At 49.0% G+C, this 16,539-nt stretch overlaps 1 protein-coding gene across 5 annotated transcripts in view; it reads right to left on the bottom strand.

The window, feature by feature from the left end:
- The window catches only part of LOC147011302 (cytochrome P450 4B1-like), a 116,046-nt gene that overhangs the window by 8,284 nt on the left and 91,223 nt on the right, over positions 1 to 16,539 (bottom strand). For all 5 annotated transcript variants that reach the window (XM_085857154.1, XM_085857153.1, XM_085857152.1 and 2 more), the window contains 2 exons: positions 4,707 to 4,840; positions 2,913 to 2,977 (listed from right to left, as the gene is read on the bottom strand). In XM_085857154.1, the coding sequence (XP_085713280.1) occupies positions 2,913 to 2,977; positions 4,707 to 4,840 (199 nt within the window). The remainder of the gene's footprint in view (positions 1 to 2,912; positions 2,978 to 4,706; positions 4,841 to 16,539) is intronic.

A 16,539-nucleotide genomic window follows, 5' to 3' on the forward strand; every position in this document is an offset into this window, starting at 1 on the left:
TGGAGATGGCCTTGAACACCATGGGAAGAGAGTTTGGTGAGTAGGGCAGGGTGCCAGACTGTGTCAAAAGCACGTGATATGTCCAGGGATACGGCTCGGATTTCCTGTCTGGCATTGAGGACCTCCATCCATTGATGGGAGAGCAGTAGCAGCATATCTAGGGTAGAGTGACCTGGTCTGAAACCAAATTGATGATTGGAAATCAAGCCATTGGAGAAGAGGAAGGATTTCATATCTGAAGCGGTGATGGATTCCATAACCTTGCTGATGATTGGGAGAAGGCTGATTGGTCTATAGTTACAGGGATCTGTTTTTGCACCTTTTTTATGCAGGGCAGTGATGTTAGCAGATTTCCAAGCAGATGGCAGATGACCTTGGGAAAATGAGAGGGTGAATAGAACAGAGAGAGGGTGAGCAAGAGCAGAAGAGCAGGCTTTGAGGACACGTGGGCTGATGCCGTCTGGACCGGTTGCAGAATCTGACTCGAGGTTTGAAAGCAAGCTCTCCACCTTGTCAGGAGAAAAGGTACAGAGTCCAGGGACAGTTGGGTGTGACTGGGTAAAGTGGGTAGAGAAGTGATGGGTTTGGGACACAAGATTTAGCTGCAAACACCGAGTTTAGACATTCAGCTTTATCACGTGTGGAATCAGCAGTGCGGCCATTTGAGGTAAGGGAGGGGATGGAGGGGGAACATACACCAGAAACAGATTTGATTAAACGCCACCAGGATTTTGAGGAGGGAGAGAGGTTTGAGAGTTCAGACTTGAGATGAGAAAGATGTTGTTTTCTGGCTCTCCTGAGGGTAGATACACACTTGTTCCGAGCTTTGTGGAAAGAACTGAGATTGCCCTCAGTTGGGTTTGCTTTCCATGAGGCAAAGGCAAGTTGTTTCAGGACAACTGCCTCGCCACAAGCTTCAGTAAACCAAGGGCGGGAGGAAGGGTAAGACAACTGAACACGAGAGGGGATAAATCTGTGCATGAGGGAGAGCAAGTTTCTTTGAAAGAATTCCCAGGATGAGTTGTTGTTTGAGAAAGTAGTGATAGGAGACCAGTCTGGGTATACTGGAGGACTATTTACACAAATGAAAGCTCCACCCAAACTCCAAAAAAACAGCCATCAGCACCCACCATCTTGACAATCGTACAGCAAATGTAGAGGTAGATGTGACATTCTGTGGTATGAAAGTTGAGAATGTCCGTTTTCCCAAATACCTTGGGGTTACATTTGACTGGACCCTAACCTTCAAAAAACACCTGCAAAGATGCAAGGAGAACATCAAGGCACAGGTAAACGTCATCCAGAAACTGGCCAGAGCATCGTGGGGAGCCGGCGCTAACACCTTACGCACGGCAACTCTCGCCCTCATATACTCAATGGCAGAGTATTGCACGTTGGTCTGGTCGAAGAGTGCCCATACGAAGGCCATCGACATTCAGTTAAATGCCACGATGAGAACAGTGTCTGGAACCTTCAAGATGACAAAGACCGAGTGGCTTCCGATCCTCTGCAACATTGCTCTGCCAGCCATCTGTAGGGATGTGCCATCATCCCGATACTTCAGCCAAATTTTGGCTACCGAAATTCCAGCCCAACACCTTCTCACAGAACATCCGCGCTGTCACTTCAAGTCCTGAAAACCCCCATGGAACCAGCCGAGCTCCTAACTGGAGCCCAGCAAAGTGAAGCCAACTTGTGGAGGGCCAGCTGGGAGGCTGCCATAACTCCGAATAAACATCTTGGACATGATCCAATTATTGCTTCACCTGGTTTCACACTCCCACATCGGCAATGGACAGCCTTCAGCAGGCTCCGCACTAGACAGGGCCATTGCGGTAGCACCCTCCACCGATGGAGGATGAGGCCAGATGCACTCTTCGACTGTGGAGGAGTTCAGGCAATGGAGCACACCACGTCGCACTGTCCCTTGCAGAAGTTATCGGGAGGACTTTTAGCTCTGCACCAACTCACACCTTAAGCAGCCACATGGCTGAAGAACCTGGACATTAAACTTCAGCACAATCCATGTTGGCCACATGCAAGAAGAAGAAGCATTGAGAGATCGGGCCAAACACAATATATAGCACAATATCTCAAAAAGTTATGGATGGATTCGGACGAAATTTGGTGGACAGGTTGGGAGGGCCACGAGGAAGAATTAGTGAAGATTCAGTTTTGGTGAAGATCTGAATCCAGATCTGGATACGAGAGTTATTTAATTTTTAACTGATTGTTCACCATTGAGAGATTGGGCTAAAAACAATATTGCATTATAACTGAAAATTTTGTGGATGGATTCAGATGAAACTTTGTGGACATGTTGGATGTACGACAAGGACTCGTTGATTCGATTTTGATGAAGATCTGAATCTGGATCCAGATACGATAGTTTTTAAAGTGATTCTTCATCATTGGGAGATGAGGCCAGAAACAAAACCAGGTGGATGAGTTAGTTAGGTGACAAGAACAAGTCGATAATATTTTGGTTCAGGTCCGGATTCAGTTCCAGCCCATCAGTGGGTGAAAGTGTATATTGGGATGCGGGGTCAGGCAGTTGTGTCACCAGTCCACAACCAAAAGGTAACCACCATGAGGCCAATAACTCCACAGCTTTTCAATGTCCAACACATCCTGAAACTACCCCAAGATAGAGCTTACCCAGCCGGGCAGACCTGGGAATCCCCACCACCCTACTACCCCACCTCCTTTCCTGGCAGCATCAGGTTGCCCCTGCTAGTATTTAAATAAATATAAATGGTTCAAAAGTGCATTTATCGAATGCAGGATGTGAAATGATCAGTAGGAAATAGGCACTGGGTACTGATGTGTTAATCGACCATAATCATCGATTATATCTCTGGGTGTATGATAATAATAATAATTTAATAATTATATAATAACAGAGGGCTCACCTCAGGCCTGTCCCAAAACTCAGGATTCCGATGAAGGGAGAATATGTTGACTGCAATTGATGTACCTGTGGGAATACCAAGCATTCCTGGGTTGGTTGATTTGGGACAAGATTACGTGACATTGAAATGATACAAAAGTGAAAGAATAATCATTGCGTGATAATGGAAATATAAATCTGGAATCAGCACAGAAATGCATAAGTGTGCTATCTTACTGATCTTTAAACTCACCAAGGTGATAAATGAAGTTTAAAGAATGACAAAGGTCATATGATCCATATTGCTTTTGTTAATCCACATTCCAAAGGTCACTTACTACAGGTAGAGGTTGTTAGGCAGGGAATACAAAGGATGGAATCAAGTCTGAACATTGATACAAAGTGGCAGACTATTTTTAGAGATAACTAGATGACCCATGAACCCGTTGGGTTCCCGTTGTGACAGCGGTTGATAAAAAAATCATAAAAAAAAGAAAAAAGAAAAAAAAAAGATAGCTCCAGCGAACTATACCGTTGAGGTTGTTTGCATTGATCAAATATTCCCGAAGAGTACTTGACTGAATCGGAAATTGATTTTTTAATAATTTTTTTTTCGTTTCCTGATTTGAACAAAACTTGATATTGCGCGTCAATGCGAAAAAAAAATGGAGAAAAGCAAGTCGAAGAAATTATTGTGCGGAATCTTCTAAACACAATTTTATTTATTAATGAACACAGAAGTATTAGATCAAAATGGTGATGTTTATTTTATGCTTAACAATAAATCATTCTTTAAATACACTAAATGATTGAGATTTTAAAATAAATTATTTTTAAAAAACAAAGATAGCTCCAGCGAACTATACCGCTGAGGTTGTTTGCATTGATCAAATTCTCTCGAAGAGTACTTGACTGAATCGGGAATTGATTTTTTAATAATTTTTTTCATTGCCCGATTTGAACGAAACTTGATACTGCACACCGCAGGAGAAAGGTGAATAAGGTGGCCCTAAAATTTTTGCACTATCGTGCAGCATTTTGGCTGTATTTTGGGAACATACATACATACATATATACGAGATGAGAGTTTTAGTAATATAGAGATAGATAGATGTGGATGAGGGTTAGTCAGACCACCTCTCTGATTCCACCTCCACACCCTCAAGGACGGTGGCCGATTTGTTTTCCATCACCTATCCTGAGGTTTCTCTCTCGCTGCTCTTTCATCACTCAATTCCTCGAGGATGCATACATTCTTCCAGAAACCCCAATCTTTGTGCACCCCCAAAATCTAGGATCCACCACTTTGCTCCACTACTCTGGCTCCTCTTTTTTTCTCACTTTTGAAACCTCTTTCCTGAGGTTGTTCAATTTCACTCTTCCGTCGAGGAATTCAACTTGGACATGCACCACAGTCTCAAGTCCTTATCCATCCCTGCCCATGATCCCTTCTATCCTCATTTCCCCTCCCATACCTCCCCTCATCTATTTGCAGGTTGCTTCATTTCCTTCTCTCTTGTGTCACCTCCTCTTGTTCATTCATCACCGTGTTGTCCCACTGTGAGTGTGTTGTCTTATACCCTCTGCCACCTTACTCTTTCATGAGCCTAGATTTAATGGACAAAAATACCCAGAACCAACATTTTAACAACATAAACAAGTTTTTTGATGAATAAATAATCTAAGTATCAACCAGTTTCAAATTATGCTTACCTTCTGGGATCTGACTGGATTTGGTGCATTCAAACCAACAAGTCATCGGTTTTGAAAAACACAACTGTCACAAATCTCACAATGTGAAAAAGGTTCATCGCACCTTTGGGTACTTCACGTCCATCCAGGAAGGTGATCGATTTGTCCAGGAGGCGCGATATCCTAGGTACTGGTGGAAAAAGCCGCAGGCACTCGTGGACACACATTGTGATGTATGGCTGCTTGGCGAGTTCACTCCTGAAAGGACCGACATGGCACCGTTTAGGGTGTTCGATCAGGATATGGATATTATGAGAGTGTTGATTCAAATGAAGTGTACCGGTAACCTGGCTGTAGAACCTTCCGAGGGTGTGTGAGTACACAGGTTGGTAACTTCAAATGGGTTTGGAATGCACACAAACCAGCAACCTTGAAGTCACAAACCATCCAAGATTGACATCTAAATATATAAAAGCCCTGTGTATCAGAGATGCCAACAAGTCACCTCAGCCAGTCTGAAGCAAGTCTTAAGTCCTTGAGGGCAAGTCTCAAGTCATTATGTTATATATATATATATATATATATATATATATATATATATATATATATATATATATATATATATATATATATATATATATATATATATATATGTTGTTGTTGTTCGTCTTCCGGCTGCTCCCGTTAGGGGTCGCCATAGCGGATCATCCTTTATGATCCACATTCTGATTTGGCATAGGTTTTACGCCGGATGCCCTTCCTGAAGCAACCCTGGTCGCCTCTTACGACACAAGGATAAGGATTGGGTTTCGCCAGGATTCTGGGTTGCCCTACACCCTCTCATAGCACGGCCCGACACAGAGCTCCCGTCTTCAAGCGATCCTCCAACCCAAGCCTCCAAGTAGCCGGATTACAGGCGCACGCCACTACGCCCGGTATATATATATATATATATATATATATATATATATATATATATATATATATATATATATATATATATATAAATATATATATATATATATATATATATATATATATATATATATATATATATATATATATACATATATATATATATATACATATATATATATATACATATATATATATATATATATATATATATATATATATATGTATATATATATATATATATATATATATATATATATATATATAAATATATATATGTAGTGGTGGGCCGAGGATCGGGTGAGAAGACCACGAGGGGGGGAAGCTATCGCGGCTCCCACCAGACTCCCCAGAATTGTAGGCTGTCGCACATGGATAATTCCGTGACGCGGCAGGTCGCTTAACCGACCGTGGACGCCAATAACTCAACCACGTGACCTGGAGGTTTCCTTCTGTCTATGGGTTAACCGGGTTACCTCATGAATCACGTGATTTAATTACTGGGGAACACGCCCTCGGTACGCCTTGTCCGAACCGGATCACTTTACCGGATCGGATGCAGCCGAGCGACACTGCCAAGGACGTACCGGCGAAGAGGAACGGATCGTTGGGAATAAAGTCCCGGCTAAACTAAGATTCGGACCATGCTGGATCAAAGAAGGAAAAGACAAAAATGAGCAGGGAACATTTCTAATTATTATTTATTTACAATGGAGCGAGGAAAGGTATGTGGTACGATCAATAGATTTATTGGGGTGTGCAAGCAGAGATAGGGAAGAAAGTTGGTGGCGCAGAAATAAACAAGCAACTTGTGAAAGCGGACACAGAGCAGACCTAACTCGGAAATAATAATAACATTCTTCTGCAGATTTACTTCGATAGACAGGCACCAGGACACACACACACACACACACAGACACACACACATACACACACACACACACACACACACACACACACACACACACACACACACACACAACCCGATGAAGAGGAATTGAAACAAGACAGGAGAGGAGTTGAGGCTACGGTCTCTCAGTACCTTTGTACAATTGATTGCCCGAATGCCCCACCAATACGTTTGGGGGGAATGCTCCATGGTGCAGTACCCCCCTGACAGCTGGTGCGTCGTCTCTTGCTTCAGGCAGCTCGCGTCGAGACCGTGGGCGTGAAGGAGGGGCTTGGGTTGGGAGGGTGGAGTCAGAGCGAGTGTACGAAGTGGTAGGCGGGACCAGGTGGGTGAGTGGACTCATCAACGTGTGGGCGGAGAAGAGGAGGAATCCAGTGATGACGACAGAAGGCGGAGTCGGGGTGATGATGACAGAAGGCGGAGTCGGGGTGATGACGACAGAAGGCGGAGTCGAAGTTCAGCTTGAGCGGGAGAGGCAGGGCAGAGTGCGAGAGGAGAAGGCTCCGCTCGGCCCTTTATCGGCCACACGGCGTGGGGTGGGGGGGCCACTCCAAAACTCGGTATCGTCACCGGAATCGGGTGCTCTGATTGGGCCCGACCCCCTGCGCGACCCGGCCATGATGGCCGGAAACCGCAACATTCAATTTCCGGCAAGGTGACCCCGAGCCATAAAAATGTCTTGCTCCGACCTCATGACATGATATGTATCACCGACACCGAACTCCACGCCATGAATTGCCTTACAAGAACCCCCGAGCCGTGCCCTGATGACTGGCCGAGGGCAGCGTCGGTCCCGCATGCCTGCTCGGGTGCCCCCGACCAGCGCTGGCCAACGCGCCCACTCCGTGTGCGCCACATGCCCCGAACTGCACAACATGCCTCTGCCTGATCACAGCTTCGCTGGCCGAAGAGGCGAGCAGACGTTCGCCGTCCACGGGGAACATCTGCAGTCACTAGCGAGGACCGAAGGTACGATGTTATGGCGAACCCATGCACAGACAGTAAGATGTGTCCATTCGTGCCCTGCTCTGTACGATAACAAAATGTCATGAGCAGAACATTCATGCCCTGCTTTGTGCGATAAAGTGTCGCGAGCGGCGCACGGGTCTACCTTCGAGCACATTCTGTACAAGGTGCATAGATCCGCCATTACGCACATGGCCAGCGCTCTTGTTCGCCCGATTCTGCTATTCGCCCGTGTGCATGGGGCGAAACCCGATCAATATAATTAGTCCAGAAATGGATTGAAAGGAACGCACCACTTGCGCCTTGCACACTCGCATCCCGCCCAACGTGGCGTGGTTGTCATTTTACTATTATCGGCCTCGATTGAGGGATCGCTTGAAGATGGGAGCTCTGTGCTGTCGATGCTCATGTGGTGTTTGAGCGCCCTTTCTAAGGTGCTGTTTCTTCCGTCTCCTCGGTACATGTTCCATGCTTCGTGTGCGTCGTGCTGAGTGTGTTTCCTGGTTATTGGGTCAAAATTACCGCTGCGCGTGCGTTTGGCAGGCTGTGTTTTCTTTGGAGGGGCGGGGGCATAATGTCTGCTTGGCCTTTGCTGTGGACCCATCTCACAGCGAAGGGCACATGTGGCTCAGATTTACCTCAGGAATAATCAGAAAAGAAGAGTTGGAATGACGTTAGAAATGAAAGGAAGAAGAAATGATGTAAGCAAACCGAGCAATGAGATCCTCGCAACACAAGCTCCTGTTGTCCCGCAAGACAAAAGGGAAGGGACTATCGACATTCGACACGTGTATTAATGGAATAACTGTCTTGGGACCACTATCTGTTGGATGCATGCGTTTCTATGAACCGCAACAATATATATATATATATATATATATATATATATATATATATATATATATATATATATATATATATATATATATATATATATATATATATATATATATATATATATATATATATATTGTTGCAGTTGAGGAAATTCGCAAACCACCATTCAGGTCCCGTAGGTGAGATATCTCTGTAAGCACATGTGTAGTTAGCCCCAAACCCGTTGTTTAGAGGGAATAAATGTGATTCATTCGGGCTGCGACCCTTTAACATAGCCGTTTTTCTGTTCTATCTTTATTTTGAACCAACCACGTCTCAACCGCCATCACACAACCACCAACCGCAACGCCGCTTCACAACAACAACAACGCCAACAGCCATGACCTTTACCTTCACAACTCGCTCCCGCAAACATCGCATCACCGCCATTCCAAACGTCGCCATGGCCATGGACCAGCACTTTAAACCCTCCACCACCTTCACCTCTCCTTCTGCGGCCATTTCCGCACCGCTTGTGGGCACCGAGCATCGGGCTGTCCTGGACTCGTACAGGGCGCGCGCCGAGCCGCGAGTACAAAGTGCGGCCTTTCCGAGGAGAAGTCGGATCAGGAATGATACACGCCCACTTCTGATCCGTCCAATCAGCAAGCACGGGGCGGTTTGGCCCCGCCTCCAGGCGTCAGGAGTAGAATCGATATATGCAAATTCGAGGATCAGGGGAGGCTCACGCCCCTTTTTCTCCGTCCAATGGGCGAGCGTGGCTCCACCCCCGAGCTCGTTCTGATCCAGAAATTTGCATATGGGTTCTCCTACACCACTATAAAGCGCCGAGCGCGGGGCGAATTCAGTCAGTTTTTTCGGTCAAGGCGGGTTGGAGAAGAGTTCGAGGCGGTCAGTTTTTCGGTCGAGTGAGTTAGGAGAGTTTTTGAGTTGGAGAGAAGGTTGGAGGCAGTGAGTTGGAGTCAGGAAGGTCGAGTCACTTTGAGTTGGAGAAGGGTTGGAGGCAGTCGGCTGAGGAGAATCGGGTCTGGAGAGTGGCAGTGTGTCGGGGTTCGGAGTCTGTCGGGGAGCTGCAGAGAGGGGAAGCCTGGAGCCTGGAGCGCAGTCGAGGTGATTTGCTGCAGTCGGCTGAGGAGAATTGCGGAGGGGACCGGATAACTCGGGTCCGAGGCAAGGAAGACGGCGGTCGGCGACGAGGTCGCAGCGGAGTCGCTCGTCGCGGGACCTAAGCAAGCCAGCTATCCTCTTTCCCCAGAGCATCAACAATTCCCCCCTTTTTTCCCCCCGCGCTGAGATAGTGCGAAAAGGGGGCCCCGTTCCCACCCCACTCCAAGCAGTACCAACGAAACCCGCGAAGGAGCGCGGAGTCGGGGCACCGCCGCCACATTTGCGGCTGATCACAAGACACGGGTAGGATCCACCCGGTCTCGCGGCCCACAGGCCCCGTCTGCCCCTTGTCTTTGAGGGTGGCCCTTTTCTTTTGCTTTTGAGTATATGTGTTGTCGGCGCCGTCTGTAAAGTAAAACGGTGTAAGTGTTGCCGTGTGCTCGCGTAGTCGGTAGTAGATCTGCATTGTTGTGTTTCTTTTGTAACATCTGCTTTTGGTGCATAATTGTTGTAATTGTATATGTGTGCTTTCCGTGTGCCGCGGAATAAATGTGCCTTATGTTGAACTGTTTTCCCGTTCCGCTTCGTCTTTTCTTTAATTGAATCTCCATCTTGCTTCACGTAAAGGGTTGGTAGTGGGCTTAATACACCCGGTAATTAATCGGAACCGTCGATGCCGACGATAACACCGCTCGGTTATCCCGATAGTACGGAACGGGTCGCTTAAGTGGCCCGTGTCCGGAGTCGACCTGCGGCGAGGTGCCATCGCCCGGTCTACCCTCCGTGTGGGTACTTAGGTAGGTCAGATTTGGCGAACAACCCTATCCCACGCGGGGGGCGGATTGGCACGATCGTGGTGAGGCCGAAAGGCCCACCCGTGACAAGTTCCCGGCGTTAGTCAGAGAGGGTCACGACAGAATTGTTGGTCCGGTGGGCGACGTGCCGCGATTCGAGTTACATGGCCGCTCGCACGCCGGCGGGCGCGAATTCGCAACAATATGTATGTGTATATATATATATATATATGTATTTGTATATATATATATGTATATGTATATGTATATATATATACATATATATATATATACATATACATATACATATACATATACATATATATATACATATACATATACATATATATATATGTATATATATATATACATATATATATATATATATATATATACATATATATATATATATATACATATACATATATATATATATATATATATACATATATATATATATACATATACATATATATATATATATATATATATATACATATACATATATATATACATATACATATATATATATATATATATACATATATATATATATATATATATATATATATATATATATATACATATATATATATATATATATATATATATATATATATATATATATATATATATATATATATATATATACATATATATATATATATACATATATATATATATACATATATATATATATATATATACATATATATATATATACATATATATATACATATATACATATATATATATATACTGTTGTGGTTACCAAATTCGCAAACCACCATTCAGGTCCCTTAGGTGAGGTATCTCGGTAAGTACATGTGTAGTTAGGTCCAAACCCGTTGTCTAGTGGGAATACATGTCATTTATGCGAGCTGCGACTCTTCAGGATAGCCGTTTTCTTTTACTATCTTTATTTTGGACCAACCGCCATGATTACCACCACAACCACAACATCAACCACCAACCACAACACCGCTTCACCACAACCGCCACGACCTTCACGTCACACCTCGCAACCGTAGCATCGCCACCGTTCTTGCCCCGCTGTGGGTACCGGTGTTGGACTCGTGCAGGGCGCACGTTGAACAGCGTGTACAAAATCACGGATTTTGTGCTTCAAAAACGGATCAAAAACGACACACGCCCACTTTTTGCCGTCCAATCGGTGAGCGAGGGGCGATTTGGCCCCGCCTCCAGAACGATCGATATATGCAAATTTGTGGATCAAAAAGCCTTCACGCCCACTTTTTCTCAGGCCAATGGGGAGCGAGGTGAAAGGTCAAAGGGAGGGGGTCAAAGGCGAAGCTACGGGGGGATAAAAGGACGGTGTTCGTCAGTCAGCAGAGAGAGAAGAGTGTGGAAGTCTGGAGCCCGAAGCCTGCAGTAGCTGGAGAAGCTGAAGAGAGTCGAACGAGGAGAGCCCAAAGAAGAGGCCAGGGTGGAGAGTCCAGAGGCGGAGAGGCGGCAGCGGCGAAGGCAGACGAGGGGGTGCTCGCGACGGTGCTGGGAGCTGCACGCCCGAGGAAGGCCGGCAGCGGCGAAGGCAGACGAGGGGGTGCTCGCGTCGGTGCCGGGAGCTGCATGCCCGAGGGAGGCCGGCAGCGCGACCTGGCCGAGGTGGAGACGCACACCAGGGATAATAAAGATCCTCTATACCCCGAGCATCAGCAACCCCCCTCCTGTTTCCCCCCGCGCTGAGATAGTGCGACCAAGGGGGCCCCGTTCCCACCCCCTGCCTGACACTGTCCGCGAGGCCCGCGGAGTGAGGCGCCATCGCCGCTCCGCGTCTCATCACCAGACGGGTAGGCGCGACCCGGTCTCGGCCTCAGGCCTGCCTCATCCTTGAGGGTATTTCTTTTCCTTGGTTTTGGGTATGTGTTGTCGGCGCCGTCTGTGAAGTAGAATTGTATAAGTGTTGCCGTGTGCTCGGTAGTCGGTATTAGCTCTGCATTGTTTTCGCTTTTATATTTGCTTTTTGTGTAAATGGAATTGTGTTTTTTCTGTGTGCATTTGGTGGAATTGTATTTGTGTGCTTCCCGTGTGCCGCGAATAAATGTGCTTTATTGTTGAACTGTTCTCCCGCTTCGCTCGTCTTTTCCTCCATTGAATCCCCATCTTGCTTCACGTAAAGGGTTGGTAGTGGGCTGAATACGCCCGATAATTAATCGAACCGTCGAGGTCGACGATAACACCGCTCGGTTATTCTGATAGTACGGAACGGGTCGCTTAAGTGGCCCGTGTCCGAAGTCGACCTGCGGCGAGGTGCGATCGCCCGGTCTACCCTCCGCGTGGGTACTTAGGTAGGTCGAATTTGGCGAGCAACCCTATCCCACGCGGGGGCTGATTGGCTCGATCGCGGTGAGACCGAAAGGTCCACCCGTGACTGGTTCCCGGCGTTAGTCCGAGAGGGTCACGACTGGATTGTCCGTCCGGTGGGCGACGTGCCGGGATTCGAGTTACGTGGCCGTTCGCACGCCGGCGGGCGCGAAATCCGCAACACTGGTGTCAGGTCGTGCGATACAAATCCATCGCCCTCCTCGCGGCACTGGTATTGGAGAGCGGGACAACAGGCTCTCCTGTCTCCGGCTAAATTCACGGGAATCGGTCCAGGGGTGAGAGAAGCGACCCCCGATTCCCTCCAAATTACGAGCGAGCAAATTAACCCTTCACGAGAAGCAAGATGGCGTCTCAAGGCGAGCGGGAGCCGGGGGTATTAGAAATGTATATGTGTAGTAATGTAGAATCCATGGTCCAGGATGGAATCCCCGAGCAGGAAATGTTGATTGTGCAGGAACACGGACTCGCCCAACTGAACCCAGAACCTGAGGTGGGTGCGGCAGCGGCCGCGGTGTATGACACCTCCCCCCCCCCCTCTCCACCAAAACCCTTCCCCAACCCTTGCCGAAACGGCTCAGCTGAGTGCATCCAACATGGCCCAGCTATGCGCCATGCTAGCGGCAATGAACGAAAAGATGAATGCGAAAATGATCGAAAAAATGGATGCAAATACAAACAAAATGAAAGACATGAACAAGCAAATGAATGAAGTGAAAACGACGATGGATGCGAATACACAACACATGAACGAGAAGATGGATACAAATACAAATGAAATGAAAAACGAAATGAACAAGCAAATAAACGGAATGGAAGCAAACATGAAGGAAGAAATGAAAAAGTTCCGGGGTGAGACGCAGAACATGGGCCGAAGCCTGCAGGCGGGCATGAAGGCCGTGACAAAGGAAATAATAATGGTGGAGACAAGGGAGGTAAAGGGTGAAGAGTTGGCAGAGACACGGGAGATAGAAAAAATAGAGGAAAGACCACACGAGGAAGACGGGGTAAGTGACGCGCACACACACACGGAGGTAGTGGAGGATAATGGGGGTGAGCTGGCGGACTGGGTAGAGACCCGGTGCGAGCACCTGGATGGCCTCCTCCAGGAACGAGGGGAGGGAGTAAGCCCCCTTGAGGCGAGTCACGACCAGGTGAGTTCGGTCGTGCTTTGCGAGGTTGAGGGGAGGAGTGCTGTGGACGGGTGCACGGAGAGCTTGGGGGATGTAGAGGCCCCGGAGACCCTTGTGGGGACACGAATCCCCAGTGTGGTTGTCCCTGTGTGTGTGGTGCAAGGTGTGAGTGCGGCACCGTGTGTGGAAGCGACCCCGTGTGTGAGTGGTGTGGTGGCGATGGTGCCAGAGTGCGTGCTTCCCAGCACGCCGGGTGTGGATGGGGCACCGTGTGTGAGTGAGGCCGTGTGTGTGAGTGAAACGGCCAGTATGAGTGAGGCACCACGTGTGAGTGGTGTGGTGGCGATGGTGCCGGAGTACGTGCTTCCCAGCACGCCGTGTGTGGATGAGGCACGGAGTGTGAGTGAGGCACCGCGGGTGAGTGCCCCCGCGTGTGTGGATGAGGCACCGCGGTTGAGTGCCCCCGCGTGTGTGAGCGAGGGACGGTGTGTGGATGAGGCACCGCGGGTGAGTGCCCCCGCGTGTGTGGATGAGGCACGGAGTGCGAGTGAGGCACCGCGGGTGAGTTCCCCCGCACGCGTGAGTGAACGGCCGTGTGCAAGGTCGCTGTGTGCAAGGGAGACCGTGTGTGTGAGAGAGCGGTATGAGAGGGAGATGTCGGTTGGCATGCGGGAGCACGCAGCCGCGTCTCCCGGTGTGAATGTGATGGAGTGGACTGTGTGCGTCGTAACACGCAGGTGTGCGTGGGTCGAATGGCGACGACGAAGGCGACAGAGGAGAGAAAGCCGAGTAGCAGCTGTAGCTATTTCGGAGACCGTGCCGGGTTCACCCAGCAGTGAGCACGCGGTTCGTGCTGTGCAACGCACGAGACCGCCACGTGCTCGCTTGCGAGAGTGAAGTCCCGGTCCGGAAACGCCAGCGGTGGATTTGCCGATCCCGCGGACGGACAAAGTTTAGGCAGGTAAATGGATTTGGACCGGACGGGTTCTCCACGCGATCGTGTGTGTTAAGCTCCAACGGGCAAAGCACATGTGTTCGCGTGGGGAACCCCTCGAGACGTGGGGCTTGTGTTTTTTTCTGCGCACGGTGACGTCATGGCTGCACGTGGGGTTGGAATCCGGCAGGAGGGGTATCTCTGCCGGATGGCACCGTCCAAGGAGGGACGAGGAACACGTGCAGCTGCATGACGTCACGGGCAGGTGCAAAGTGCGCGAGCTCTGAGTTGCCGCGCAGGTGCTTCGCATGGAAAAAAAAAAAAAAAAAGCAAGCCTCACTTTCGGGTGCACAGGATTCCTGGGCAAGGGGTGAAAGACCCCCTTACCTGGGGCACAGGATGGAAACTAGTTAGGGGGAAGGGTTAGCTTAGCTAGACCGACTTCATGGGGCAGGGGTAAGTCCTCATGGAGTCCGTGGAATGGATTAGTTAGAGGGATTGTAGCGAGATTTAGGTTGGGAAATTGATTAATGGGATTATTTGGAGACAGTGACTGACAGTGAGTGTGTAGAGGGGACGTAGTTTAGCTACGTAGTGTTAAAAGGAACGTGCTGTAGTTTAAGGGACGACGTGGGAGCACGAGTTAGTTAGGGGATGTAGTTAGGAGGATGGCAGAGTTCAGTGGTGTGTGTGTGTTGAAAAGTTGGGAGGTGAGTACACGTTGAGTGAGTGAGGCCAGCGGGTCTGTGTGTAGAGAGCGAATGGGGAATGCATGGTGCGATGAGTGATTGGGGGGAGGAGTGACTCCCGCCCAAGGGACCCCGGGGTCAGAGTAGAGTGAGTTAGCTGGGTTAGTTAAATTGAAAAATGGAGGTCGTTTTGTTGTTGGTGGGAAGGTAGGCTCGAAACCCATTTGGAGGGGTGCAGGAGCCCTGTTGACGGGCTTGGGAGCGTGGCTGCGAAAGGTGAGTATCGCTGAGTGGGTACCCCGGGCACCAGGCTAATCGGCCGCGGTAGGCCATGGGCCCATGGGGGGCCGGGATAGAGTAGTGGGCACGGGTGCGCCTGCTTGGTGCGGGGGCCCGGGGCGCCATTAGCCGCGTGGGCAGTGTTGTGGGCACGGGTGACCCTCGGAAAGGGGCCCGGGAGGCCGGCCTGCCACGTGTGCGTTTCAGGGGAGGTGCCATGGGGGGCACTCCCCGGTGTTAGGGAGCTGGTGGGCTCGGAGGCAGTGTAGTGCCCGGGGGTGCCATAGCGGGAGAATCGGCAGAGGGTCGTGCCTGCCAAAGGGAGCCACGTGTCCCAGCCAAGAGACCGTGTGAGGGCACGGAGAGAAAATTGGGGGGGCGAGGCCCGAAATTGTAAGGACACCAACACAGGCGACGGGAATCTGGGTTGTTAGAACCAATAGTTTAAGCGAGAGGCGCTTGTTGAAAGCCCCGGGGTAGTTTAACAGTTAAATGGATAGGGTAGATTAGGAAGTGTACCCCTCCGCACCATTCCTCCCCTCGCTGTCGTTGTGGGCCGCTGGACCCACTTGGTGTTAAGATCGCCGAACTCTGGGGAGGCCATTCTGAGGCTTCGTTGGGCCTCGACACAGGACGTTAGCTCTCCCTTGTTCCCCTCTGGGAAGGGAACGTAGGGGTTGGGAGTAGGCTAGGTGACAGAATAGGTTAGCCGAACAAGGACGATAAAGGGGGTTAGGGGACGATTTATAGTGGGGAAGTAAAAATAAAAACAACAAAAAAATAAGTTGGGGCTAAATTGGGGTTTGACAAATTAAGGGAGTGGGTATGTACAGTGACAGGCAAAGGCGATAGGTTGGGAGGGAGACAGGTAGGTAGGTCCGAGCCCGCCTTCCAAGTGGCCAGCACCACCGCACTCCCTCCACCAACCTCCATTGAACGGCAAAGGCTGGCCAACTTCATCGGCTGGCCGTGTTTTGCTTCAAGGCCTGTGCCGGCCACTTCGTCTGCAGCTGCTGTACTTCAAGGCCTGTGCCGGCCAGTTCATCTGCG

The sequence above is a fragment of the Eptatretus burgeri genome, chromosome 15, assembly GCF_056783735.1.
Source record: "Eptatretus burgeri isolate ZD-2024b chromosome 15, Ebu_testis_v1, whole genome shotgun sequence".
NCBI lineage: Eukaryota > Metazoa > Chordata > Myxini > Myxiniformes > Myxinidae > Eptatretus > Eptatretus burgeri.